At 47.4% G+C, this 26,742-nt stretch overlaps 1 protein-coding gene across 8 annotated transcripts in view; it reads right to left on the bottom strand.

Moving 5' to 3' along the window:
* The window catches only part of SGSM2 (small G protein signaling modulator 2), a 145,499-nt gene that overhangs the window by 89,585 nt on the left and 29,172 nt on the right, over window positions 1-26,742 (bottom strand). For all 8 annotated transcript variants that reach the window (XM_037880355.2, XM_037880361.2, XM_037880354.2 and 5 more), the window contains exon 2: window positions 24,726-24,801. In XM_037880355.2, coding sequence (XP_037736283.1) covers window positions 24,726-24,801 — 76 coding nt within the window. The remainder of the gene's footprint in view (window positions 1-24,725; window positions 24,802-26,742) is intronic.

Here is a 26,742-nt window from a genome sequence, read left to right as displayed (position 1 = left end):
GGTTTCACTTCGGATCTAGGTCATCTGCAATTGAAGGGTACAATCACATATCACGTCGGCTCCAAAATTCATGAACACACAGCCCGGCGATTAGAAAACCCATCTTTACTGGTATCTCTTCTGGCAGGCAGGAGGGAAGGGCAAGTCTGTTGCCATTTTAAAAAGCAAGTACCCCAAAGGGACCAACGTTCTCACTGGAAGTGCCTACCTGGGGATGTGATGAATGGGTTGGGAATGACACAGAAGAGCTTAATCAAGTCAGTCTGGCCACATATGGCGCTCGTACCTCAGCGACTCAGACACTCAGATGTCAAGTGACTTGCTTTATTTCCTCACTTTCTGACATTTGCAGTCCTACCGACGGGAGTAACAGGAGGAGCGAAAAGGCAAAACTAGGGAAATATCCGCGAAGAAAAGCGTCCATCAGTGTGATCTATGGAACAGGGACAAATCCCACCCTGGGAACAGTCAACACTAGACAGGGCAAAGCACGAGAAAAATAGACCACAGGAGAGAATCCTGCACTGGATTCTCGGCAGCGCTTAAAATGGGGAGAAAACTGCAAAGAGAAGTATTCAGAATCAAGCTGGGTTGCTGAGGGGCACGCAGGAAGCACGGTCTTACCAAAACAGCTGGTCCTTCATTATTTTTCTTAAAGACCACTTTAAGCCCTGACCCTACAGATGGCTTTGATCCCCAAATACAGTTTCTCCATCCCAGACTCATATGATTCAGAGTTCGTTTCAGCTTCTAATAAACACTGAGGACAAACTAGGCCAGTTAGAAAGAAAGTGGTTTTCTCGTCAGTCACAACGGACTACACAATGGGGCTCCTGTGTTCAGCTTTCAGCTGAATTGTTACAGCTTCTCCAGCAGGGTCAGAGCTGCTTAATCAAAAGCCAACACGGTGGTCTCGATGGAAATGCATGAGGGAGATCCGAGCTGCCTCAAAAGCAGGACACGGAACTTGGCACGTCAGCAAACCCAGGACGTGCAGTTGCGCGGATGGGAAAAGGACTTCGCACAAATTCTCTCTGGTGACTTCTTCGGCGCAAGCCGCAGAGACGTTGACCCAGAAGAGCCGAGTCGGTCAGAACCCTTAAAGCCACAGAAACACCGGCCTGAGCTCTTTGGGAGCGGACGCACTGCCCTGCTATTGTGCACAGCAGAGGGGTCTCTCAGACTCCACAGTCTTGGCAAGATGGATTGAAACGTTTCCATGGATTTCTGACAAGCCTGCTCCTTACTGACAGTTCCATTGCTGAGAGAGTTTGGGGGTTATTATTATTTGTAATGGGTTAGTGCCTAGAGACACCAGCTGAGACTGAGGTCTCATTGTGTTAGGTGCTGCACAAACATAGTGTAAGAGACTGGCCTAGTCACCACATAATACTGATTAAAATATGCAGACGATGCGAACACAGGCCCGGTCATTGTGTGCACTAACAATCCCTTAGGAGAAAGCTGTTAATGAGCAGGCCCGGCAGCCATTATATTATTCTTAAGTTTGGGTAAGTTTAGGGCTGTTGGCAAGTGCTGTGCCGACAGCCCTGGAGAATGAAGATCTCAATCCTCACAATGGGTCCAGGCCGAGCAATGGCTGTGAAAGTTTCCCCCCACGCCTCCCTGGGAGGGACCATGGAGGGGTGAGAGGGCAATTCACTCTGCCCATTCCAGCCTCAGCCATCCCACCAAGACTGCCAGTGGGAGAGGGCCACTGAGTATCCAACTGCCAAGGCGACAGCCAGGATGCGGGCACCCATCCAACAGGATGTGGACAGAGACCCAAAAGAATTTCAGAACAGACACTGAATCTCAATATAGGTCAGCCACTGCTGCCCTGGGCGGGATTCAAACCAGTACCTCCTCTCACTTCAGAATCACATCCACGACATAGAGAAAGCCCCAGGCCGCTTTAGTCTGTGCTGAGGACTAAATCTATCTAAGATGCTTATATGGCCCCCATGCCCATAGTACTGGAGTGCTCAGGGTCCTTGATATATTTATCCTCGCTACACCCCTGTGAGGTAGGGCAGTGTTACCACCCCTGTGTTACAGACGGGGAACTGAAACAGAGCAACTAAGTGACTTGCCCAAGGTCACACAGGAAGTCCGGCAGGGAAAGGAACTGAACCTGGGGCTTCTGAATTCCTAAGCACTGAACCACCCTTCTCCTCATGGCATACGAAAGCTTTTATGGTTCAACCCACGCTGAGAGTGGCTCAGATTCATGCTCAGTGGGTACCATTCCACACAAATGGTCCCTCTGAAGTCAACGGAGCGCCGTACAGAGTAAGACGCTAACCAGCGTGAATAAGGGAGTCTGGCTCTTTGATCATACAAGACACCTAATACAAAAGTTTTCTCCCTCCAGCGGAGTTATAATAAATCCCTGAAACCTCGATTTTCGGTAATTTCTTTTTACAATACTTACGGGAGGGAGAGGGTCACTGTACTTCCGTTTCCGTTTTTGCTCCTGACTGAAATGCAAACAATAATCCTATATTTCAAAAAAACGTAGCCAAGCTCATTCAATATGGAAAAAAAGAATACTGGGCTAATTGCCTCGTTATAGTCAATGCTGTTATTGGCCATTAATTATGAAAATGTTTGGTTTACAAGCAACAACATTAAAGTGGCAATCAGATCTACAGTGAAAGAACCCAACAATCCAATGTCACTATTGCTGTGTGGCTTTTCCATTGGAAGACTCCGTGACCAACAGTAAAAAATAAACAAACAAGCACATACATACACTGATCACCCAGGAACTGTGTGAGAGGATGATACTCTTTATATTGTGGTAGGACTTAGAAGCCTTGGTCATGGAGCAGGACCGGACTGCACTAGGCACCGTACAGAGGAAGAAGCTGGTTCCTGGCCCAAAGAGTTTGCCCTCTAAGTAAAGCCATAGAGTTAAGAGCCCGATTTTCAAGATCAGCCCCAAATTTTCAGAGTGCAATTCACTAGAGCTGGGCAAACGTTTTTTTGGCAAAATGTAATTTTGCTAAAATAATTTTGGGGCACTGAAACTATTTGCAAATTCAGGTCCAATTCAGGAAATAATTTCAGATAAAAACACACCTTTTTTTAAAATGTCAAAACGAACCGTTTCAACCTTTCATTTCGAATCGGCATGCATCAACATTGTAACAGCAATACGCTGATGAAACCTATCAAGCAGGTAAGCTAGTCAAAGCTATTCTTCTCTATTCCCAGCCCTGGCCCTTGAGTAGGGCGAATCAGGGTGACCTCCCCGGGCCCCATGCTTTGGGGGGCCCTGTGGGCTGGCGCAATTGACGGGCGCGGTCAGTCCCGGAACAGAAAAAATCTGTCACTTCCGCTCTGGGCCCTGCGCTTTGGGGGGCCCCACGGATCGGTGCGGTTGGTCCCAGAAGAGACGAATCCATCACTTCCGCCCTGGGCCCCACACCCTGAGGGGATCTGGGTCCAGGTCTAGGAAATGATACTTTCTATCCCAAATTCTCTCTTCAGAACTCTAGGCTACAAAGAGACAATTCATCTTACTTTTGGCACAGTGCAATTAAAGCTCAAATCCTTTTAAATAAATCCTTGTCTCTGGGGATTTATATTAATGAGCCCGGATCTAATCCTGCAGCTAAGAAGCTGGGATTCATTTAGTATCGAGAGACTCAGAATTGTCCCTTCTGTGAAATAATCTGTAAGGCACTAAGCTGATGTAAAAACAATTATTTGTCGGCCCTTGCAAAAAGGAATTAGTAGCCAGACTCTGGAAAGAACTACATAATCGCTGGCGAGGTAGCTGTGCCCGCCCCACTCAGTGGACTGGAGCTATCCGTGTCAATTAGAGAGTTGCATTGAGGCAAGCTGCAGTTTTCAGTATGCTTTTCTTTCCGTTTCAGTGCTGCTGTTTAGATTTTCTGTCTACTGGGTTCTCAACAGCAATCAAGAGAAGGGGAGATGGGGGAGGGATCCTGAAGTTTAAGGACTAATTAAGGCCAGGTTTGCTTGGATTCAATGCCCTATCACCTCTCATTCAGTACTGAAACACTCCTTAGAACTCTCCTTTGCCATGAAACCTACCAAAAACGTGACAACCGTTCGGTCGTTGCTGTGCTGAGCTCACAGCATAAAATGCTGACCAATATTATCTCATGGTTTCCTTGTGCTCCTCTGTCCTTCTGTCTCCATCTGTTCTCTTGTCTTCTTGGATTTGGACACTCTGTTGGTTCTGTGTTTGTACAGTGCCTAACACAATGGGGCCATGGTCCATGAGCTATTTCACGAGCTATTTCACTGGGAGGGTGGTGAAGCCCTGGAATGGGTTACCCAGGGAGGTGGTGGAATCTCCATCCTTAGAGGTTTTTAAGGCCTGGCTTGACAAAGCCCTGGCTGGGATGATTTAGTTGGTGTTGGTCCTCCTTTGAGCAGGGGGTTGGACTAGATGACCCCCTGAGGTCTCTTCCAACCCTGATATTCTAGGATTCTCCTAGGCGTTTTGGTAATACGACCGTGTCAGAGTGAACCAGCATTTTCATCCAGGGTGCTCAGCATTCAACAGCATGTTCTTTATTTCTCTACCGAGCCAGGAAAGGCTCTGCTGTACCAGGGCCCAGGAACAGGGAGTAGGAGAGATTCACCCCTGGTTTATACCACTATTAACTAGTGTGCTGAGGCCTGGAAACTCGCTGGTGGTTAGGGAAAAGTTGCAATGGCAGGAAGTAGCCACAATCTTTCCTCTGACAGCAGACCCAAAGGGAAGCCAGTCCTGCCCAAAAGTATCAGGAGAAGAAGTGGGCAGGGCAACTGGGAAACATGGTTCACCTTCCATCCCCAATGCAGCCTCCTCTGGGTTTCACAGCGCCCTTCCTTGATACAACCTCAGAGGGTGGGCAGTGAAGGGAACACTGCTTGCCCTGTCTCTATAAGGGGCGAATCACACCCTACCCAGACACGGGTCTCAGAGTTGGTCCAATGTAAAGTTTTAATCCCTGAATACGATTTTTAAAAAGAAGCCCTGAGAGCACCATTAAATACAGTCGTACGATGCCGACACTTCTGCAATACCAGAATGGAGATTTTCAATTTATACACTATAGGGATTCTGCATTTTCTAATTAATGGGTTTAATTACCAGCAACAGGGTTATTATTCAGGCAGAAAATAGCTTTTTGTGCAGTTAGTTAGAAGGAAAAGCTTGTTAAAAAGTCAGATTTTACGGGCTTGGACACACGAAACCAAATAATTTTAACTCATTAGCCTCCTGAAAATGTAAGAATTACATTTACATTGACAAAAAGCAGATTGGATTTACGCGGCTGGTTTCTCCAATTCCCAGGAATCTGTCTGAAATTTAATGTCATGATGTTACAGTAAGGAATTTAGGATCCCGTCACTTAATTTATTTAAAATACATGTCCAAGGTAAACCACCCCAACGGTTGAGACAAAGGCTAGGCAATATAAACATTCCTCTAAATGACAGCCGGGATTCCAGTGTAGCTAACGACAAAGACTTTGACAAATCAAATAATAATTATGCCAGTTGCAACAATGTTTGCACGGTTAACTTCAGCGTGGAAAAAACGACCTGTTTTTAGCCAGCGTAGTTATCAATATATCTTAAACATTAAAAAAAAATGTAAAAGACACTTCACATTTAATTATTGTTTTTACAGGAGTAGGGCACATTTGGTGGCATAATCTATTCATCGAGCAGCTCAGAATGTGCACGGTATGGATTGCTTTTTAAAATTTCATTTCTATTAGGTTCTCTTAAAACATGATCCCATGAATAATAGATACAAATGGAATGGTGAGAATTGGAGATCAGAGACTGTTATTACAACTCAGCAGATGTAATAAACAAGGAAAATATAAAGTGCATTAAACAAAGGCAGTGAAGGTAAAGAAGGGATCGGAGGGAAATAAATATTTCCATATCTACTAGCCAAACAGGTGATTTGGTTGTAAGACGGATCAGATATTATAGCTTCTTGTCCTGGTTCAAATCCTTCCTTAAAACTCTCCTTTGCTAGGACGCCTACCAAAAACTTGACTGTGGTTAGGCAGTTGATGTACTGAGACCTCGGCCGATACGGTCTCACTTCCTTGCGCTCCTCTGCCGATCTGCCACCATGTGTCTTATCTTGTGCTAAGATTGTGAGGTCTTTAGGGCAGGGGCCATCTTGTTCTGTCTTTGTACAGCGCCTAGCACAATAGGGTCCTGGTCCACGACTGGGGCTCCCAGGCACAACCATGATACAGATAATACTTAATAATAATAAATTAGGAAACTCATGCTGCTCTGATTCAAACTCATCCAGACTTGGTGCTCAAAGCACCGGCCTATCTGCAGCGTACACTGTTTAAAACACCTGTGGGCTATGCCTACATTATGAGCTACCAGTGATTCCCCGGCTCGTGTCCACATGCTCGTGGTGGTAGAATCACAGCTGGGCTGAGCTGAGCCGATCACAAATGTGCCTGAAACCAAGTGGGGACGTGCTCAGCTGTGGCTCCGCTGCTATTTATTCTCACCCTAGCTCGATGAGACGTAGAGGCGAGCGGGAGAATCACACTGAGTGTAGGCACAGCCACAATGAGAAAGGCCAGGCCTGTCTCAGTGTGACGAGGGCCCTGGAGGGGTTGGCAAGGGCCAGGATTTTCCAGGATGGCTAATGATTCTCAGTCCCTCACATGTTTCCCAGTGGCCAATCAGAGACCTGTTAAAGGGACCCGATTTTCAGAGAGAGGCTGCCCAGTTCTTTCTGAAAATCAGATCCCTTTAAAAGGCGTCTTATACGGGGTACCAAAAATCCACGAGCTACAACTGAAAAATCTTGCCCAGTGTCACACCTACCATTTCCTGATATGTTCCACAATTGATTTGTCTGTCATCCCTCTCCCAAGAGCACTGGAAATCAGAACTATGACCCAGCTTTCTGCAGCTCATAAAATAAAATGCCCTCATTTGCTGTCTCTTTTACAACAGAGTGTCAGGAACCATTATTAGTGCTTAATGGACTGACGAAGAGGACAGCAAGTCTCCCCCACAGGCACAGCGGACAGCTTCCCGCGGCTGCTGCAAATATCTCAGAAGCGACAGCAGCAAGCAGATCTCTGAGCAGCATGAATTCACTTACACGGATGCCCCCTGCCCATCCCATTTAGACATCAAGATGGCGTTATTCAGCTTAGCCAAGCCGTGTCTTGTGGCCGCACAGGTGCATAACGTACCTCAGGGACTTCATGTCAAACCACCTGGAGCTGTGCAATCATTTCAGTGGAAAGTAGCAGCCCACTGATTCCTAAATGTCACAGAACAAATAAGATACCAAGTAGTAGGTCACTGTCAGTTTTTCTCTCTTCACACTGGGAGAACCTTCCAATAACTCACAGACCTGTGTTCCTTGCTGATTTTCCCTGGGAGTTTGGTTAAGAAGCAAGCTAGATTTTCCCTGTCCTATTCACTCGGCATCCTGGAAACTCAGGCAGTGCAAAGCTCTCCTTGCCACTTTTAGTCAGTAAAAAATATTTGAACACCAAGTTGTTTTTTACGGCCAGCTTTCCTGGCCTCCTTTTCAAGAGGTCACCTCATCTAACACAGTGGGTTTCAACTTGTGGTCCCTGTGGACCCCTGGGGGTCTGCAGACTGTGGCTAAGATTTCCAACGGAGTCCACACCTCCATTTGAAATTTTTTAGAGGTCTGCAAATGAAAAAAGATTGAAAACCACTGATCTAGGATCACAGACGGACCTTTAAGAAGCTACATTACCGGGGACTGGACTCGGGGACTGATCTAGGTCACCAACAGGGTTGAAAGTGTCAAGGATTGCATAGTATTTTCGGGACTACGGGTGGGAGATTTAAAGTAAGTTACACACCTCAACCCCACTGAAATCCAAGGTAAGTATCGAACTCCCTTAAATTCCTTTGAAAATCTCAGGCTAAATCTTTGCAAAAAAATGTAGCTTTTGATTTACTATAGTATGGAAACAAGGCAGAATGAAAGACCAAGAAAACCTACGAGTAAAACAAAAAAGGAAGTAGCATCATCTGTACCACCCGAAGCAGGAAGACCCTTTGCTGGATATTTTATACAAAGGCGCTGAAATTTAAGCCCACGGATGGGCTGCACCAGCAGCCTTCCAGAAGCCCGAGGGCTAGACAGATTTTAAAAATAAATTAATACAAATATTTCAAAGAATTAAGGGTCTGCTGAATAAATGCAAATAAGAAGTGCCCCAACACCAGCTCTGAGCATCATGCCGATTGTTTAAATTCATAAAACCTAATTGTTCTTTGGGGGCAGGGACTGTCTTTTTGTTCCGTGTTTGTACAGCGCCGAGCACCATGGGGCTCCGAGGCACTACTGCAACTGAAATACCCTACCCCCTCCACTGGCTCTGCCTTTCTACTCCTCCTCAGAGCTCAGATGAAACAAATGGGCCGAGCAGGGAACCCTGGAACTCAACCTTTCTGAGCTATTTTAGAGCAGGATGGGAGAGTATTCCCACAGCAAACACCCTGCCTGCAGCCCCCTCTCTATTATATGAAGGGGGACCTGAACCATTGACATCTTCTCTAGCCCCAGCTATAGCCATGCGTCATGGAGGAAGATAAAATGTACATGTGTGTGCAGGGATCGGGGAGGGAAGAAACCACATGGATTACAATGGGACAGGATCAGGCCCTCGTGCCTGTAAATTAATTTATAACCTCCGGCCACATTATTGCTACAAGACAATATTAAGGGGAGGCTGCATACTCAGTAAGGCATCCTTGCCAAAACAAAAGTAACTGCTGTTGTAACACACACACACACACACACACACCAGGCCCGTCTCAATATGACTAGGGCCCTGGATGGGTTTGCAAGGGCAGGATGGAGAGAGCATCAGAAGCCTCCACACCCTATGCCTCTAGATTTTGCTAGTTACAAGCGCCGCCCTGGCGCGCCTGGATGCTAGGGCTGCATAAGGTGTGCGTGGATACAGGCATTAGCCTCTTCAAAGGGGATGGGCAACATGGAGCCCAGGGGCTCACCCCTCCTCTGCACCAGGGAATAGAGCCGGGCCGCCTGTAACAGCAAGAGTACAATGATCATGCCAGGATAATGACAGGTCCAGTGTGGCCTAGCTGAGAAGGAAGCAAATGGGGAGTCAAGAGATCTGGGCTCCCTTCTCAGCTCTGCCACTGATCTATTGTTTGACCTTGGTCAAGTCACTTCAACTCTCTGTGCCCCTGTTTCCCCTCCCACCCTTGGTCTGTCTTGTGTATGTAGACTGTGAGCGCCTCAGGGCAGGGACTGTTTCTCACGATGTCCATGTCCAGCACCTGACACCGTGGTCCCTGGCCATGGGGATAGCTCGAGACACGGCTGTAATACAAATAACTAAGAATCGTTATTTGAGAGTTAACACATGGAACAAGCCTAGCTACAGCCCCCCTCCCCTTGTGACCCTTGCAATTTTGCTAGCATGGATAGCGTGAGGGCGCATATGTAGCATTCTTTCGCAAGGCACGGTAGGGTCTACTCTTCCCCATGTTCCTCCGGCGCTCTACTTCCGGTAGCGGCACGTCTACACACGCCCTCTCACCAGGGCTCTGGCTTGGCAGGCACCACCTGGCCTAGAATATTTGGTACCCATCAGCATTAAGTGAAGTTACAGGCCCAAATCCCCAGCACAGGGCTGGAACAGCAGAGCTCACTATACGCACATCAAATACATTTGCTGCAAATAGGACGCAGCCCTTTCAATCTTATTCAAATTCTAATTTCAAAAATGCAACTGAAAGCCTCTGAAAGGGGCCTTTTTTTAAAAAAAAAGAAAAGAAAAAAAGAAAAGTTCTTATTATAGCACAATCTGAGCTGGCTTTGTGTATCTGGGGGGAAAGAAACTCTTTAATATGGGGTATTTCAGCTTTCAGTGGAACCTCAGTACTTAAAATATAAAGGAACAGATTTTAAAAAAAAACCAAGCTAATGAAAGACCTTGGATAGGCAGGGCTTGACGGCGGTGAGAAAACTAGCTTGGGAAGATTCAGAACATGAGCCACATGTTCGTGAGGGGAGGAAAAGGAGTCTTCAGATGACTAGGACTATTTCCTAGTCTTCAATGTAGATATTATAGGGCTGCATGTGTGTCATGGCAATTTTTTTTTTTTTTTGAGGCGTCGCATGGGGAATCGTGAATTTCTCACGAGCGAAATATCAAAAGCAGAGGTGGTGGATATCTGCTGAGTCATCTTGGGACTGCTGCACACCAGCGGGCGTCAGGAGAGCTGGTTTCTTCTTCCTAATATTACAGTAGCACTCAGAGGTGCCAACCGAGATCTGGGCCCTCGTGCGTTAGGCACCGTAGAAACACGTAGTCGAAGACAGCAAAGTTCCAAAGTGCTTCGAGTCTAAATACACTAGTCAGACAAAGGGTGTTTAGGGGAAGCAGAGGCACTGAGGGTTTTTCGCTCTGCCCCAGACTTCTAGGGAGACTCAGCTGTCTGGCTGGTGGGTCCCACATGCTCAGGGTCTAACCGATCGCTATATTTGGGGTCAGGAAGGAATTTCCCCCTGTCGTCAATGTGATTGGCAGAGACGCTGTGAGGGTTTCACCTTCCTGTGCAGCCTGGGGCATAGGTCACTTGCAGGTTTAAAAGAGTGTCCGGGGCGGATTCTCTGTAACTTGAAGTCTTTAAACCATGATTTGAGGATGTCAGTAGCTCAGCCAGAGGTTAGGGGTCTGTTACAGGAGTGGGTGGGTGAGGTTCTGCGCCCCGCAATGTGCAAGAGATCACACGAGAGGATCACGATGGTCCCTTCTGGCCTGAAAGTCTAAGATACTTGTCTACCCATGTTTCAGTCTCCCCATCTGTCAAACAAGGAAACCCCTCACCTCACGGGATAGTTCTGAGGCTTACTGAACGGATGTCTGCGAAGGGCTTGGACGCTCTCAGAGGGAAGGTGCTAGGGAAAGGGTGAAGCATTAGCATTCCGTGCAGGAGTGAGTTGGCCCACCACGGAAACGCAGTGACGGCTGTGGGGAAGCACCACCACACAATAGCAAGGAGAGAGAGAAGGAAATGGTGCCGTTTCCACCTGCAGTGCCGGGACAGGACGGGATTACTCAGGCCGGAATTTGGCCAGGACACCGGAGTGAAGGGGCGCAGATCTGCCACCTCACCCACCCACTCCTGTAACAGACCCCTAACCTCTGGCTGAGCTACTGACATCCTCAAATCATGGTTTAAAGACTTCAAGTTACAGAGAATCCGCCCTGGACACTCGTTTAAACCGGCAAGTGACCTATGCCCCAGGCTGCACAGGAAGGTGAAAACCTCACAGCGTCTCTGCCAATCACATTGACGACAGGGGGAAATTCCTTCCTGACCCCAAATATAGCGATCGGTTAGACCCTGAGCATGTGGGACCCACCAGCCAGACACCTGAGTCTCCCTAGAAGTCTGGGGCAGAGCAAAAAACCCTCAGTGCCTCTGCTTCCCCTGAACACCCTTTGTCTGACTTGTGACGGTGCCGTGAGAGGAACCTTTTGATTAACAAACACCCATGACACTGTGTCCTTCTAGGTTTCCTTCCATCTGAATATCCCAGAGTGCTTTGCAAGCATCCCCGAACTAATCCTCAACACTCCTGTAAGGCAGGAACAGCAATATCGTTACCATGTTACAAATGGGGAAACTGAGGCACAAAGCAGCGAAGTGTCTTGTCCCCAGGGGGAACTTTGGGGCAGAGCCAAGAACAGAACCCAGATCTCCTGACTCCCAGCCCTTCTGCTTTGAACTCTCCCCCTTTGCATTCCTCTACACGTGGCTTTCGCAGAGGCAGCCACTTATCTCAAGCAGAGAATCGAGCCTTCACACTCGTCCGCCAGGCATTTCCCTTGACGTTTGCAGTCTCTGGCTCGCAGGCAATTTCATCAAGTTGTTAATTCTTCAGTTCCCTCTCTGCGATCCTGTCAGTTCTAAGGAATCCGCATCCGAGTGGAAACGAGGCTGCTGGTGGCTAGGGACAAGCAAGGCTCAGGCATATTTTACTGAGCTGGAAGCTCCTGCTTATTCATTACTGCAAACCAATCACGTCCGTATTAGATAATGATGGACCGGAGGCGGGAGCGCTTCTACCGTCGCCTCATTTAGCAAACGGACAAGCTGCGGGGGGGGGGGGGGGTGTTAGTCTTTCTGATGAGGGTGACAAAATGTTCTTCCTGACTCTTTGAAAGCTGGAGAAAGGAAGGGCGCTGGAGGAAAGAGAGGTGAAGTGGGGAGCCGCTTTTCCTCACCCTACAGAGAAGATGTTTACCTGAAGAAGTGAGGCCCGGTCCATACACGATTAGATGTCAACACCAGTTCCTGTTACTAGGGAAACAGCACCACACAACCCAGGCTGGAAACCTCCCTAGATCCAGTTCCCTAAGGGACCACCCATCACAAGGGATGCCACAAAGATCCCTGGAGCCTGCCTGGTTTCATTTTCTGATAGCTTTTGAGAGAGCCAGTGCAATTATGGGTGCAATCCAGCTAAGTTGCAGAGTCGTCCTTGGAGTCTCTTCCATGCTGACGAATGAAGCATGGTGGCACCCTTGCCCGGGGATGGGGACAGAGGAACCGCTGGGTGCCCGGGTAGAGGGTTCCATGCCAACGCTGAATCTGCCTGCAGGGCATTAGGGCAGGATGTTGATGGAGTTTTGCTTGGGCTGGTCTAATGATGGAGGGCAACTAATGAGGGGGTGCAGAGGAACAGTGGCTGCTACAGAGTGTCTGTGTCTGCGTGCCCGTCTGTGTCCGTATCTGCGTGCCCCTCATCGCGCCTTAGGCCTGAGAGCCGCATAGAGCCCGAGTAACTGGGATTGACGTGGGATTTTAGAATTTCTACTCCATTAGGTTTTCCTCCGGAACAAACGATTCAAATGCGTTTTAAATAGCCGCATCTTCCCGAAAGGTACAGGCAACCCTATAACCACAAACCAGCATGCACAGCCCAGCTCTTAAGAGCACTCCCACAACAAACCGGTGTGTGCACAGGTCAATAACGGATGAAGGGGAGGGGGGAGCCTAAACAAGAAAGAAACAGCTGGTTTCAAGGTTCCATGACCTCGTTTTAGACACGAGAAGAAGTGGGGGAAGACACATCCTGTGTACAGCCCGACGGCGCCTTTTATCTTATAAGTGTGAGACACTGGAGAAGCCGTTTAGAAATGGTGCATCCACGGGGAATTTCCACACTCATGCTACCAAGATCTAGGAGATTTCAGGGCTGCAGCCTCAAAGGCTGGTCCTTCCAGCTGCTGAGCGCACTGCACACCGCGCTTGATGCTGCCGCTGTCAGGAGCTCTTTAGCACCTTGCAGGATCCACCGCTAAGCACCATCAGTGCAAGCTGCTTTTGGCTTTTCTCCACAGTTTGTGAACTTGTTCCCCACTTGGTCAACCTCTCTACCCTGGGTCCCTTCCAAGCACCAGGGCATCGTGGGGCTTTGCAAGGAAGAAGCTCGGAGGTTGAAAAGCAGGATGGGGCGGAAAACAAGCCCCGAGAACTCATGTGGGTTAGAGCTAGGGGGCGGGGAGGGAACATAGTGAATTTGAGTCATAAGGGAGTCACACAAATGCCTTCTGCAGTTGCACTCCAGGGAGTTTGAATAGGCACACAACCCTTACTCAGCGCAAAGGGCAAATAAAGGCAACGAGAGGAGGTCCTAAGGTAGTTTTATTGAAACTGTTTTAGAGCAAATTTCATCCCAGATACTGCTAACTGCTCCTAATCAGAGGGACGTTCCTCCAACACATTAACTTTGCTCTAGCAAGGAGTTTTATCCTAACATAGCTCACGTGTGTCAGTGGTGATTCTGCTCAGCTAGTCACAGTGACAACCTGTTCTACGGCCCAAATCCCAAGGAACATTTCTCTCTTTTACTCAGACCGACTTGTGGAAGCCAGTGGGATTTCTGCCTGAGTAAGATCCTCACGGTTTATGGCTATAAATCCCAGTATATACCATAAATCAATGTGTAATTACCATTTAAAGGCACCAGCTTGGTTATTAAGCAAATCCAAGCCCTTTTTTCTATATATACAGAGTGGCTGCAACAGCATCAAACATGACGGTGGTTAGCCCAGTAATAAACCGTTGATTCAGCTTGTTCTGCAACTCAGACGCTGCCAGCACAGAGACTGAGCCTTCAGATTCCAAATACGTTGAACTGGGTTCAGAAATCACGACAGAGACACGGTCAGTTTTCGCCAGTCAAGCTCACAACGTTAAAGCACATTGGCTGCAGAAGGAAGCAAGCACGAACACCACACACAAGAAGAAACAAACCAAGCTTAAAGAAATGCATGTCTCCATGCTAACTGAGCCAGATCTTATCTGCTCAGTGCGATGCTTTAAAAGCAAACAGATGAAGGAAGAAGACAACTAAATAAAATCTCTACAAGGCATACAGCGGAATGGAAGCCTCTGCTCTACCAAGTGAATATATTAGCTAAGAATAAAGGTATGTGCTACCCACAAACGGAATATATAAAGGGGGTATTTATAGAGTATTTAAATCCAGGCTGATCATTCTGAAGGTCTCCACGCTACTAACGTTGATCCGGACAGACTTGAATTTGTTGCTAGTGAGTGTATAGCACCCTCTTCCTTTCTTTCAAAAATTACTACATAAAAAAGTAATAATAATTTTTGCAATTGTGTAAATGAAGCAGGGCTGGAGGTAAGATTTTCCAACACAGAGAGAGCAACTCCAGAAGTCTGGTTTGGACCTACACTACCAAAAAACCCCACACGCTTAAACCTACAACACTCAAGAAAATCTCTCTGCCTAATAGGATTTGTATTACAGGACCAACCAGAGAACTAGATTTAAAGCCCCACCACGCTGGGCACTGTACAAACATAGAACAGCTCCTGCCCCAGAGAGCTTTCAATCTAGGGATGTTTTAATTCAGTTGCAAAAATGCTACTCAAACTTTCCAGCCTGACTCATTCCCCCTCCATGACATACTGCAATAGCTCCTGCCACTTAAAGAGCTGTGGGTGGAATAAAAGCAAACAAAACCTCCAGTGCTGGCATCATTCATTTCTTTCCCATGAATGCAGCTCAGAAGGACTTTGTGGTTAGCTGGCCTGGCTTTTATGTCCCTTTAAGAAACCCTGTCCGCTGTGTTCCTCATTAGGCCATGTCACAGTGTCGGTACAAAGTGCGTTGCTCTTGGAGAGTAAAGCTTTGAGTCATGTAAATGGAGGTCTAAAAATCCGATGTGCTTAAAGAAAAGGGACATCACTGAGCTATAAATAGGTTTGAGAACACCTACATCTCTGTCCAGCTTTTTCCACAACAGTGCCTGTGTCAGTGCTGGGTTTTCCTGATAGTCAGATCACAGAGAAAACCACCAATCAGCCACCCCCAAGTGGCACCACGGGATAGCTCTGTTCTGAACAGCACCGAGGGGAAGGCAACTCAATCACTGGGTTGAAATGTTGGCCGAGGGGAGCTGAACCTGGTCCTGAACCATGGTATTTCCTTTAGTAACACGCAGGAGAACCTGGATTTGTGCTGGAAATGGCCCAACCTGATTATCATACACATTGTAAGGAGAGTGATCACTTTAGATAAGCTATTACCAGCAGGAGAGTGGGGTGGGAGGAGGTATTTTTTCATGCTGTGTGTGTATATAAAAAGATCGACACTTTCCACAGTATGCATCCGATGAAGTGAGCTGTAGCTCACGAAAGCTTATGCTCAAATAAATTGGTTAGTCTCTAAGGTGCCACAAGTCCTCCTTTTCTTTTTACACAGGAGAACGTGGACAGGGGATGGGGGCACAAAAGCAAGGATGAGCAATAAGGTGCCTTTGACTCTATGGCCCAATGCAGAAAGCGTTGTCAAGGGGAAGTGTGTGCTACCAGAGGGTCAGTCGTTTCAGTGCTCTCTCCTCCTGAGCTCCTCCAGTGGGGGTGTCATCACAGCCTGGGAAACCAGGGATGGTTCATCCTCTGGGTTCAGTGATGACACAGGCAGGATCCAGGAAACCCAGCAAAACTCTGGGCGCTCGTTCCTTGCTCCAGGACCCGAATCACCCAATGCAAGGAGCAAGGACAGAGGGCTCCTGTTCTCAGGCTCTGTTGCATTGTGTTTGATGAAGCTGGGAATGTAGCGGCCCTAACCGTTTTGAACCTCTGAAGCAGGTGAATATTCCACCTGAGCACGTGGGAAGTTAGCCATTTGGTCTCATGTCAAGGTCCAGCAGAAGAAAAGCCATAAATGCCCGCCCTACAACTTCACTCCAATAGGACTAAAGAAATTATTATCGGTAGTACAGAAAAACGTAGTGGCCCCAATTGGAGACTGGGGCCCATTGTGCTCGGCACTGTACAAATACAGAACAAAAGGTAAGTCTCTGCCCCAACGTGCTTACAATACAATACAATACAAGCAGCTAATTCAGGAATTCTCTGAATGAGATATACACAGGGAAAAATTATTTGAAGGCAGGTTTTTTATTGAGATCTGGATTAGCACAACTCCTGGTGAAACTAATTCTAGCATTTTTTGTGAGCGTATTTGAAGACAAGGGGCTAGATCTTTAGCTAGGGTAAAAGCGTATCGCTCTAATGAGGTCTATGGAGCTACTCCAATTTACATCAGGTGAGGATCTGGACCATGTCATCCATCTTTTTACGATTCCTATAGACATGGCCGTACCATGTAGCTAGACAGCACCATGAACATTTTAAAATGTATGCAGGGGTTTTCTATTCTTTGGCTAAAATCTCTGACCTTTGGGCCAATCCATCTCCCCCGCACCCCACGTCAGTAATTCAACAGGGCGCTGGGGAATTCTATGGGGTAATGGGAGGATGGATCCTTCCAAAGGATACAGAATGGGAGTAGAGCTGCTACTTCAGACTCATGTAGGCTCTGTGGCCCTAGTATTCCCTCTCCACAAGGGGACAGGAGAGAACTGGAGGCTCCACATAGGGGCAGCCAGTCTGGCCTCACGCCCAGAGAACAGCTGCACCAGCAGCCCTTACGGATCTGGGATCTACAACACACCAGGGGTGCCTTAATTCATCTCCCTCGAGCCTTTACTCGGCATTTGTCTGGGGAACTGTGCAGAGGGTGGGCGGGGACAGAGTCAACCCCCAAGCCCGTGGACAGGGAGTGACAGTTCCGCAGCCCCGTGCAGTGTTTATTGCAGACCCTGACTCCTGTTCATCCCTACACAGTGGTTCACGTTCCAGTGGCCGGGGCCCTAAACTTCCCTCCACACGTTGGACTGTGCAGAGATGGCACAGAGCCCAACTCTCAGGGGCATCCGCTCCAGCACTGTCCTCCATCCATTCAGCAGGACCAGCGAGGCTGGGCGAACTCCCCCCTAAACACTATATGCATCGTGGTGGGTGGATCTATCTGCATCAGACTCCGTAGTCACTGACTGTTCCGAGTCCTTTGCATTTCTCCTTTGGGTTCTCAAAAGTACCTCGGTTTCACCTGTCCCGCCTACCACATGCAGAGTGAGCAGGGCTTATGGTGATACATGTAGGGGAAAGGAGCATGGGTTTGCCAAGTCACACAGACTCTTGTAGCCATTCAAGATCTAGGGCGACTAGTAGTCTTGCAATTAGCACAGTGCATAACAGGGACCAAAAAGCAATCACAGTGCATTTAGAGAGGCTCTTGCTAAGCCCAGCTTTGCAGGAGCGTAAAATGATTCACAAGTATTCTATATTTATAAAAAGAAGACTCGCGGCAAGTGACTCACATACTGAGTTTTAAATAGAGGGAGAATAAATCTCCTGGAGAGAGAGAGCTGGAAAACCCAAAGCAAGGCCCAGCCAGGCACTGTTTAGCCAAGTCTGCTGGAAACACTGTGGTTTCTCTATTCAATTAGCTAAGGTGGTATCAAAACATCCAACTTCACCTACTCCTTGTACTGAGTTAATTATTGTCTCTTCTGACATTCAAAGCAGCAGCTTCAAGTCAGAATACTTTCTTAGGCTAATCAAGATTGCCTAGCAACAGCAAGCTGGCTAATGAAGAGTTACTCACTCCTTAGTCCTGACACAATATCACACATTGAGAACAAGAGCCCATCTGGGGATGGCAACAGGAATTTTTGACAGCGTTGCTTAATTTCAGATGAAGGCTTTATCCAGTACGAACAGCTGCCTTTTCTCCCTTTTACACAGACATTACACTGGCTAATATTCCTTTGCAATGCAGGACTGCAAACTGCGTAGCATACGGTGCAGTCGGTATGGAAAATGAGAGACGGCTTGTATATTTTATACCTGTATCACGTGACTTTAGCCCTCACCATACCCCCCCCCCCACACACACTATGTTGCGAGGTGACTGCACACAACATTTCACGTTCCAGCCCAGATCAGAGCCATACTGCACAATTTCTTCATGCGCCTCACGATATTTGGTGCGAACCTTCAAACTCCAGCTTCTGGAGTCAGTGAGAAACTGGGTCATCATTTCTAAAAAAATTAAGCAAATTTCTAGTCCTCCTGGCTGCGGAGAAAAGCAAATAAACGTGATCCAGATAAACCCCAAAGCCAATAAAAACAACCCCAAATTTACTTTTTCTAAATCTCATGATTTTCCAGGCCTAGCTCCTGTTTTTTTTAACCTGGCTCCTGTTTGTTTGTTTTTTTAATGCTTAGGCTTGGCAGTACTGCTGCTTGCGAGATGCTGTACGTGTACATAATCAGAAAAAGTCCCTGCCCCAGAAAACTTAAAATCGAAGGCCCTGATGCTATGACGTGAAACAATGCAGACTCTCCCCTGAAGTCAGCAGAGGTCTGCCAATGTGGTGTTCTGTGGAGGATCAGGATCTCTGCTGACAAGAAAGGCAAGGGGGAAAAGGGAAGTATTATTTTTCATCCTGTCTTACGGAGGAGAAACTAAAACAGTGTCTAATGGCGCCTCCACTTAAAAAATTAAGACAAAATTTTTTTTAAATGCGGGCACCCACTAAGCAGAGCCTTGAAGAGCAACAGCTGCAAAGCCACCCACTCCAAAAGACGGTGCTATTGTGCATCAACCACAAACAACGAGGAGAAAGAGGTCTATAAAATACGTAGTTAGTCCTACTACGTAAATACGTAGTTAGTCCCCATAGTTGGTCCTACTAACTTGGCCAAATGCAGGGAAGCAGTGGGTGGGTGGAGGGGAAGACAGGGGAAGGATTCGTTGCCATCTCACTAGCAACATTGAGGTTATCACATGGCAATTCCTAGTGCTTTGGGGAGCTGAGGAGCTGCCCCTCAGGGCAGGGAAGGCATGAGTGGTGGGGAATAGGAGTAGCCATGGATGCACTGAGTGGCTGGGGAGGAGGTGGAACCATAGAGTTACCAGGAGGCTTATGGGAAGCGGTAAAAGGGACATAGCAAACGACTCTCTCCCATCCCCCAGCACAAGAAGGGGAGCCTGGAGAGGAATTTCTGAAGAGAGTGTTTCTGTGCCCTGTTCTCCTCCCCATCACCCACAGCGCCGCATACCTAGCCAGCTGGGTCTTATTCAGGCCCAGGCCTAACAAGACAATTTAGTCCTTAATAAACACACTTCCACAGGTGACGAGCTGGCCAGCTTTTTGACATAAGCATCTTCCTCGGGGCCAGACAGCTCGACTCAGTCACCACAAGCTTCAAGCCTCAAACAGGAGATGAGTAACAAGCATCAGCACCAAGTTATGGCAATAGCCCACCATCGCAGACACCGCAAAGCGATCATCCCACTGAGAAGGTGAGCGAGAGGATCCGGCTGATTTTAAAAAGACAGCTCACTCCAACCACAACTTTTGAACAGCGTGCACTGACCAGATTTAATCATCTCAGTTCCCGACAGCAGGGATCAAAATGTCAACTAAACCCTCACCCAGGGGATTAAATGTAGCTAATGACGACTTTGTATCATATACATACCATACGGATCTTCAATAACCATACAGGAAACAGACAAGAATGTGGGTCCCAGCATCAATGTATCCTTACAGAAGTTAGTCACACGGCTTAATGCATTACTGGAAGGTGCTCAGATACTGAGGCTGGTATAAGGACTTATACCACTTATCTGGCCGCCATTACTATAGTATCCGAGCAACTCAAAATCTTTAATGTATTTATCCTCATAACACCCCTGAGAGGTAGGGCAGTGCTATTATCCCCTGAGAGAATAAGTGACTTGACCAAGGTCAAACAGGAATAGGCAGCAGGTTTACTTAATAGGCAGCAGGCTTAAAAACAAACAAAAGGAAATATTTCTTCACACAACGCACAGTCAACCTGTGGAACTCCTGGCCAGAGGAGGTTGTGAAGGCCAAGACCGTAACAGCATTCAAAAAGAACTAGATAAATTCATGGAGGATAGGTCCATCAATGGCTAATAGCCAGGATGGGCAGGAATGGTGTCCCTAGCCTCTGTTCGCCAGAAGCTGGGAATGAGCGACAGGGGATGGATCACTTGATGATCACCTGTTCTGTTCATTCCCTCTGGGGCACCTGGCACTGGCCGCTGTCGGAAGACAGGATACTGGGCTAGATGGACCTTTGGTCTGACCCAGTAGGGCCATTCTTATGAAGCATGTGGCAGAACAGGGATTTGAACCTGGATTTTCAAAGTCCCAGGCTAGTTCCCTAACAACTGGGCTATTCTTCCTATCCATATAGTACAAACGTCTTGTTACTATGGGGAATAATATATGCAACACACACACTGTCTCTCACTCACTCATATTTCCACATCCTAAATGGGGGACACAATGTGTGATAAAGACCCCAAATTAGAGGGACATAACTATTATTTATGCAGGACATTGTGGGATTCCTTCCTGTAGTTTTCATCATTTAATCATGAAATTGCCATTGCAGAGAATTTCCAGTGGATATCACTTTCAACAAGAAAAGCAAGAGGACCCTCAATTTGTGCGAAACATAGGCCCTCTGTGACTGAAATGAATGAAGTCACTATATGCGAGGGGCATTTGAGGGGCCATATACACAGAGCTGCAAAGGCCCTTCCCCACCTCTATTTACATAAATCCAATATGAGACTGAAGCCATTTTGTTTACTTATCTCAAATGATATATCCTCACAATTCCTCAAAGTGGATTTAGGGCAGAATTTGACCTGCAGATTCTATGGCTGGGATTTTTAGTCATCTTATGGAATTTTGTTGTCCAGTTTCCACTGAAATCGAATTGAAATTGGGCACTCTACTCCCTTTAGGTGCCTTGAGGTCTGCAGGTCTGGAAATGTATATATGTTACCTGAAACTTGAGCAAATTTATCCTTGGCACACAATAACCATAGACACCCCAGGAAGCCATGTTTGCAGAGCAGAATCACCCTCTCATATGTTAACGGGCAGGCACAAAAGTGAAAGCGGGAATGAGAATCTTGCTTTCCAGACCCAAAGCTTGCAAGTGAAAAGAAATTGTGATCCTTAGCACTCTGCATTCAAGACCTGCCATCAGTAGTTATTTCTTCAAACAACCCCACGCGCTTTTAAAGCCAGCTTCAGCTTTCACTATTTGAACCTCTGAGCCACTATCATTTACTTCATTAGATATTTTTAGCCACAGGACCTGTGTGCCGTGAAATCCGAGAGAGGAATTTAGATGGATATTCTCCACAGGCTAGCAAGTATCTCCCACAGCTAAATCTGATCGCACGTCAAAGAGTATTTAAAGTATCAGTAGAGGGGAGGCAAGGATTTATGGGCAGACATTCCTTTGCAATTAAAACAAGTTTTAATTCCCAGCAATATGTGATCGGTGTAGGGGAGTGGGGGTCTGGGGCAGAGGGTGTATCCAATACTGGTGAATAGTGACAGATTTTTACAATCCTGGCAAGTGTGGGCTGGATAGTCAAAAGAGCCCGGAACCCAACAGTACCCATTTTAGCCACCTAAATGAAGGGACCAGAGTTTATCACCCCACAGCTCATTGTCTTAATGGGAGCTGAGCTCTTTTGAGAAACTGGCCATGCAGTTCTATTTATCCACCAGTGCAGGCAGCATAAGTTTCACCCCACCGCCACAGACATGGACCTCAACCCAAACCCGAAGCAACCACTCTCCAGGGGCGAGAGGGGAGTTTTATCTCAGTACTCATTCAAACTTTGACATCTCTGCTGAGGGGGCAGGAGTTTTTCCTGGCCCTTGGTACACAGGGGGTTAACTACAGCTCAGCTTCCCCCCCCCCATACTCAGGGGCAAGACAGCCATCCACACCCATAGGAGTGAGATGGTCATCATGCTGAGGAGTTTTCCTGATTATGTTAAACTATTTTCTTATTGTAAACTGTTGCCGTTAAGTCTCAAGAATAGAGGACAAGTTCATGGAGGACAGTCTATCAATAGCTATTAACCAAGATGGTCAAGGACGCAAGCACACACTCTGGGTGTCCCTAAACCACTAACTGACAGAAGCTGGGACTGGATGACAAGGGATGGATCACTCGATAATTGCCCTGTTCTGGTCATTCCCTCTGAATTATCTGGCATTGGCCATCGTCAGAGGACAGGACACTGAGCTAGATGGACCATGACCCAGTATGGCCGTTCTTATGTTCTTGAGCAAGGAACGCCAATGGGACTAAGCATCTGTCTAAGTGTCTACCTTAGATCATGACCAGCTGCACAGATACATCATTGCACTTGGCTCACACTGCCATGGAAAGTAAAATGAGCCGATGAAGATTTGAAACATTCTGTAGCCAAATGGATGGCGTAGGCATCAAAAACCCTACCTGATTTTTACTATTTCTATTCTTGAAAGACCACACCCTTTGGAAAGGCATTTTGGGCCAACCTCTGCCATCCTTACTTGTACCGAAAAGCACCTTATTCTTCACACACTGCCAGTGAAGCCAACGGGACTACTCATGGATGAAGGTACTTCTTAATGGGAATAGAGGTGGCTGAAGCGGACCCTTTGCTGTAGTGGGAGGATCCCAGAGGGTGATCCCCCCTTCAAGCTGAACTTTGAGACTCACAAGTGCACCAAAGAATTTGAAATATCTAAACTTGCTTGCCAATATTGACACCGCTTTGTCGACTAGCACTTTACTCAGCTCGGATAATTGTAGCTATGGTCAGTATCTCTTTCTGGTTTTCGGGAACTCGCTCAACGCCGCTGTGTTTGGGTCTGTAACGCAGGAAAGGGAGGTTGACGCTCTCACCATGCACAATTCTGAATGCAAACCTCTCTCCTTCCTGCACCTCTTGTAATAAATTAAAGTCCCTTCAAACTGCCAAATCCAGGTTGGATATAATGCAGCTAGAGTCAACAGTGTTACGACAAGGCTTAATTTGACCCAGAGGAACTCTAAATGAGAAGGTATCAGAATTACTCCATGGGAGCCTTGATTAGGTTTCATGGGTCCATTTTTAATTACGTACATGTGTGCTGTGTTCATGAGGGACGGTGCAAGATGGCAAAGAGAAGTCAAAGGTGGTGATTAAAGTGTTTTCACCTAGCCCAGGCTACCTATTCATTACGTTTTGCAGGGAAAATCGATGTTAGCAATGCAGAAAGGAATGAGTCTTCTGAAGAAGGAACTTTAGATGGAGAAATCAATGCACCCTTCCAATTAGAGAGCTCTGTGACCTGAAGCATGTGGCTTGATGCATAATATCGTGTGTAACCTGTAGATGCAGACAACTGTATTAAATATACAAAAGGCCAAGAGTGAAATTTTCAGAGCTGCCCAGGAGATTTGAACACCCTGGAAAGGGATGGAAAATGGACCGCCAAGTCTCCCATGTGGCTTTGAAAATCTCACAGGTGCAAAAATATCACCCAGAACAAAGCTGTAAAAATCCTAAGTATTAGTCCTAGCTATCCCAATCTCTCAGACACAGAGGGTCATTTTTTCAAGGGACCTACTAAATTCTCTTCACAGCCTACTTCGAAGACAACCAGGCTGCTTCCAAACAATATGTAGCCCACATCTAGCATTTTGTACTCTCAAACACGCAGGCCGTCTTCACAGCCGTCATAAAAAGGGTAGGTGGCGATCCCGATTTTAAAGATGGAGAAACCTGCACAGACAGGTTAAATGACTTGTCCAAGAATTATTTCCTGTTCCCAGACTTCTGCTCAGCCCACTAACCCACACTGTCGCCCCCAGGAATGCTCGGATTACTGGGGGGCCCACTGTGCTAGGCACGCTACAAACATATAGTGAAGAGATCACCTCTACCACACAGAGTTTACAATCTGAACAGACAACTCAGACAAAGGAGAGAGAAGTGACTTGTGGTGAGTCAGCGGCCAAGATGGGACTAGAATGCAGATTTTCTCAGTCTTACCCCAGAGCCCCATGCACTGGACCACGCCACCTCTCAGACACTGGGGTATGTGATCATTGTCATGAGACCATACAAGGAGCTAAACGTGAGGTCGTTTCACAGAATCATAGAGTATCAGGGCTGGAAGGGACCTCAGGAGGTCATCTAGTCCAACCCCCTGCTGAAAGCAGGCCCAATCCCCAATTTTTGCCCCAAATGGCCCCCTCAAGGATTGACCTCACAACCCTGGGTTTAGCAGGCCAATTTGGGGGAGGAAGGGGCTGAATTCTGAATTTTCTAACTTTTGTAACATTCACATCTTGGCTTTCGCAATGCACTTACATCCACCGGGGATGATTTTATAAGGAAATTAAGAAGAAAGGCAACCGGTTAGCTGAAGCCGTTTGCAAATGTATCACTTACCACATAAGGCGATGATGTGACTGCTGTCTTCATGCACAAATTTCCTGGTGACGGCTTCTTCCATTATCTGTTTTACCTGGAAGAAAAGACAAAGCACATTGATAGCATCCGATGAAGTGGGCTGTAGCCCACGAAAGCTTATGCTCTAATAAATTTGTTAGTCTCTAAGGTGCCACACAAGTATTCCTGTTTTTTTTGCGGATACAGACTAACACGGCTTCTACTCTGAAACTTGTCAAATTGATAGGGAGATTTTTACATGTCGGTTCCATCAGCTCTGTGCAAGGAGAGTCCAAGGCAGATAATTTTCCCTTTTATTCCCCTCCAAATTCAGACCTTTACAATTACTTGAATTGTTTGTGCTTTCGTTCCTCCAGACATTACTCCAGGATTCATTCCTATGCCCCAGTACAACTGAAATGCCCTTAAAGGCATCACCCCAGCTGCAAATCAGCTGCAAGCTGCGGGGTAGGAGACAGGACAGACTAAAAAGCCAGGTGCAGTCCTGCAGAGGTGTTGTGGATGTAACCAGCTCAGACTATAGAACATAGTTCCTCGGTGGCATCGCTGCACCACGGAGCTAAACGCTATCTCCAGCCCTGAATGACAGGAACGTAGGCCAACGAGCGGCTTCTTACTACACCGACATGCTAGAAGACGACAACGGTTAGCAGCGTATTTGTATTAGATACAATGGTGGCTGCTTCCTTGGCCTGCTGGCAGTCAGAAGACCGCAGCCATTGCAACCGTTAGCAATGACCGGGACACAAAGGCCACACTGATCTCTTGTGCTGACAGGGTGAGACTGCTCCTGAGCAGAATACAGAAGGAGGATGGCCCAGTGGTTAGGACTAGCCGTGGAGCTGGGAACCCAGGTTAAGCTCCCTGCTTGGCCACCGCTTGACAACTCGCCGAGGGGCCGTGTCTCCACTGTACTCAGAAGCGTGACCGTGCCATGCCCGAGCCAGCTTCGATCCAGCTAGCTCCAAGGCCACAGCAGCACGGGCTCGCTGCTCGCTTGAGTCCATACCCAGGGTCCCGGGCAGGGCTGCCCCAGCTTCATTGTTACTGGAACGAGCTGGATCAAATCCAGCGTGGGTGCGTCTGCCCGTGCTCTGGTCACACCTCCGGCTGCGGTACGGACCAGCCCTTCGCCTCAGATTCAGAGTCACATCTGCTCACGTGAGTGACAGGAACAAAGGTTAGCTGCTGCAGGAGCGAAACACAGCCAACGCAGCTCAGCGAGTGAGCTGGATTCCACTCCCTCTTGCGGGCGCTATGCTCCGGGCACCGACACCTGTGCAAACCCCCGAAAGCGCCGTCTGCAGGCAACGAGGTTGCAGAGGTGCAACTGAGAGCAGTGTTTGGCCTCTGGAGCTTTTATTATATCAGACGAGGAACGAGAAGGAAAGGACCCAGCTTGACTCTCAGATCCCAGGTTGAGTTTGCAGGGCTGCTAAGTTAGAAGAGACGTTATTTATTTTTAAATAATCACATTCTGTAGGAAAGCCACTGAGAGACAAACACGGGACTCATGATTCTGTTTGTACTAATCCTCGCTGAAGAGAAGAAACACACTTTAAAGTGTCCAGTGGGACCATCGGCAGGTAAAGACCTTAGTGCAAGTTTCAATGTACAGCACAAAGCCTTTGCAATGACACATGCACTTGCCTTCCTGTGCATAGCTACTTCAGTCCATTAAATAAGATCATTCTATCCCCTGTCTCTCTCCACTGGGTGCATTCTGCTGTTTTTCAAACCCACAGACTCTCCCAGTGCTATAATGAGACAAGCGTCCTCAGAGAGGTTTCCAGTGACCTTTCAAGCGAATTAGACAGAGAGATTTCAGAGTAGAAGCCGTGTTCTTTTTAGGCAGAGAGAAAAGCCCAAGATCAGGCTGATTGCAAATGGCTTACGGTGAGGGTGCAAGGTAGTGACATTTCGTGGCAACCGCTCAGACAAATGCTTCCCGACACCGGATCTCTTTGCAGGCGGGTTGAATCGACAGAAGCAAGTC

This window comes from Chelonia mydas, chromosome 17 (genome assembly GCF_015237465.2).
Source record: "Chelonia mydas isolate rCheMyd1 chromosome 17, rCheMyd1.pri.v2, whole genome shotgun sequence".
NCBI classification, from domain to species: Eukaryota; Metazoa; Chordata; order Testudines; family Cheloniidae; genus Chelonia; species Chelonia mydas.
The sequence above is the reverse complement of the archived record's forward strand: the minus strand, read 5'-3'. Positions and strand labels throughout refer to the sequence as shown.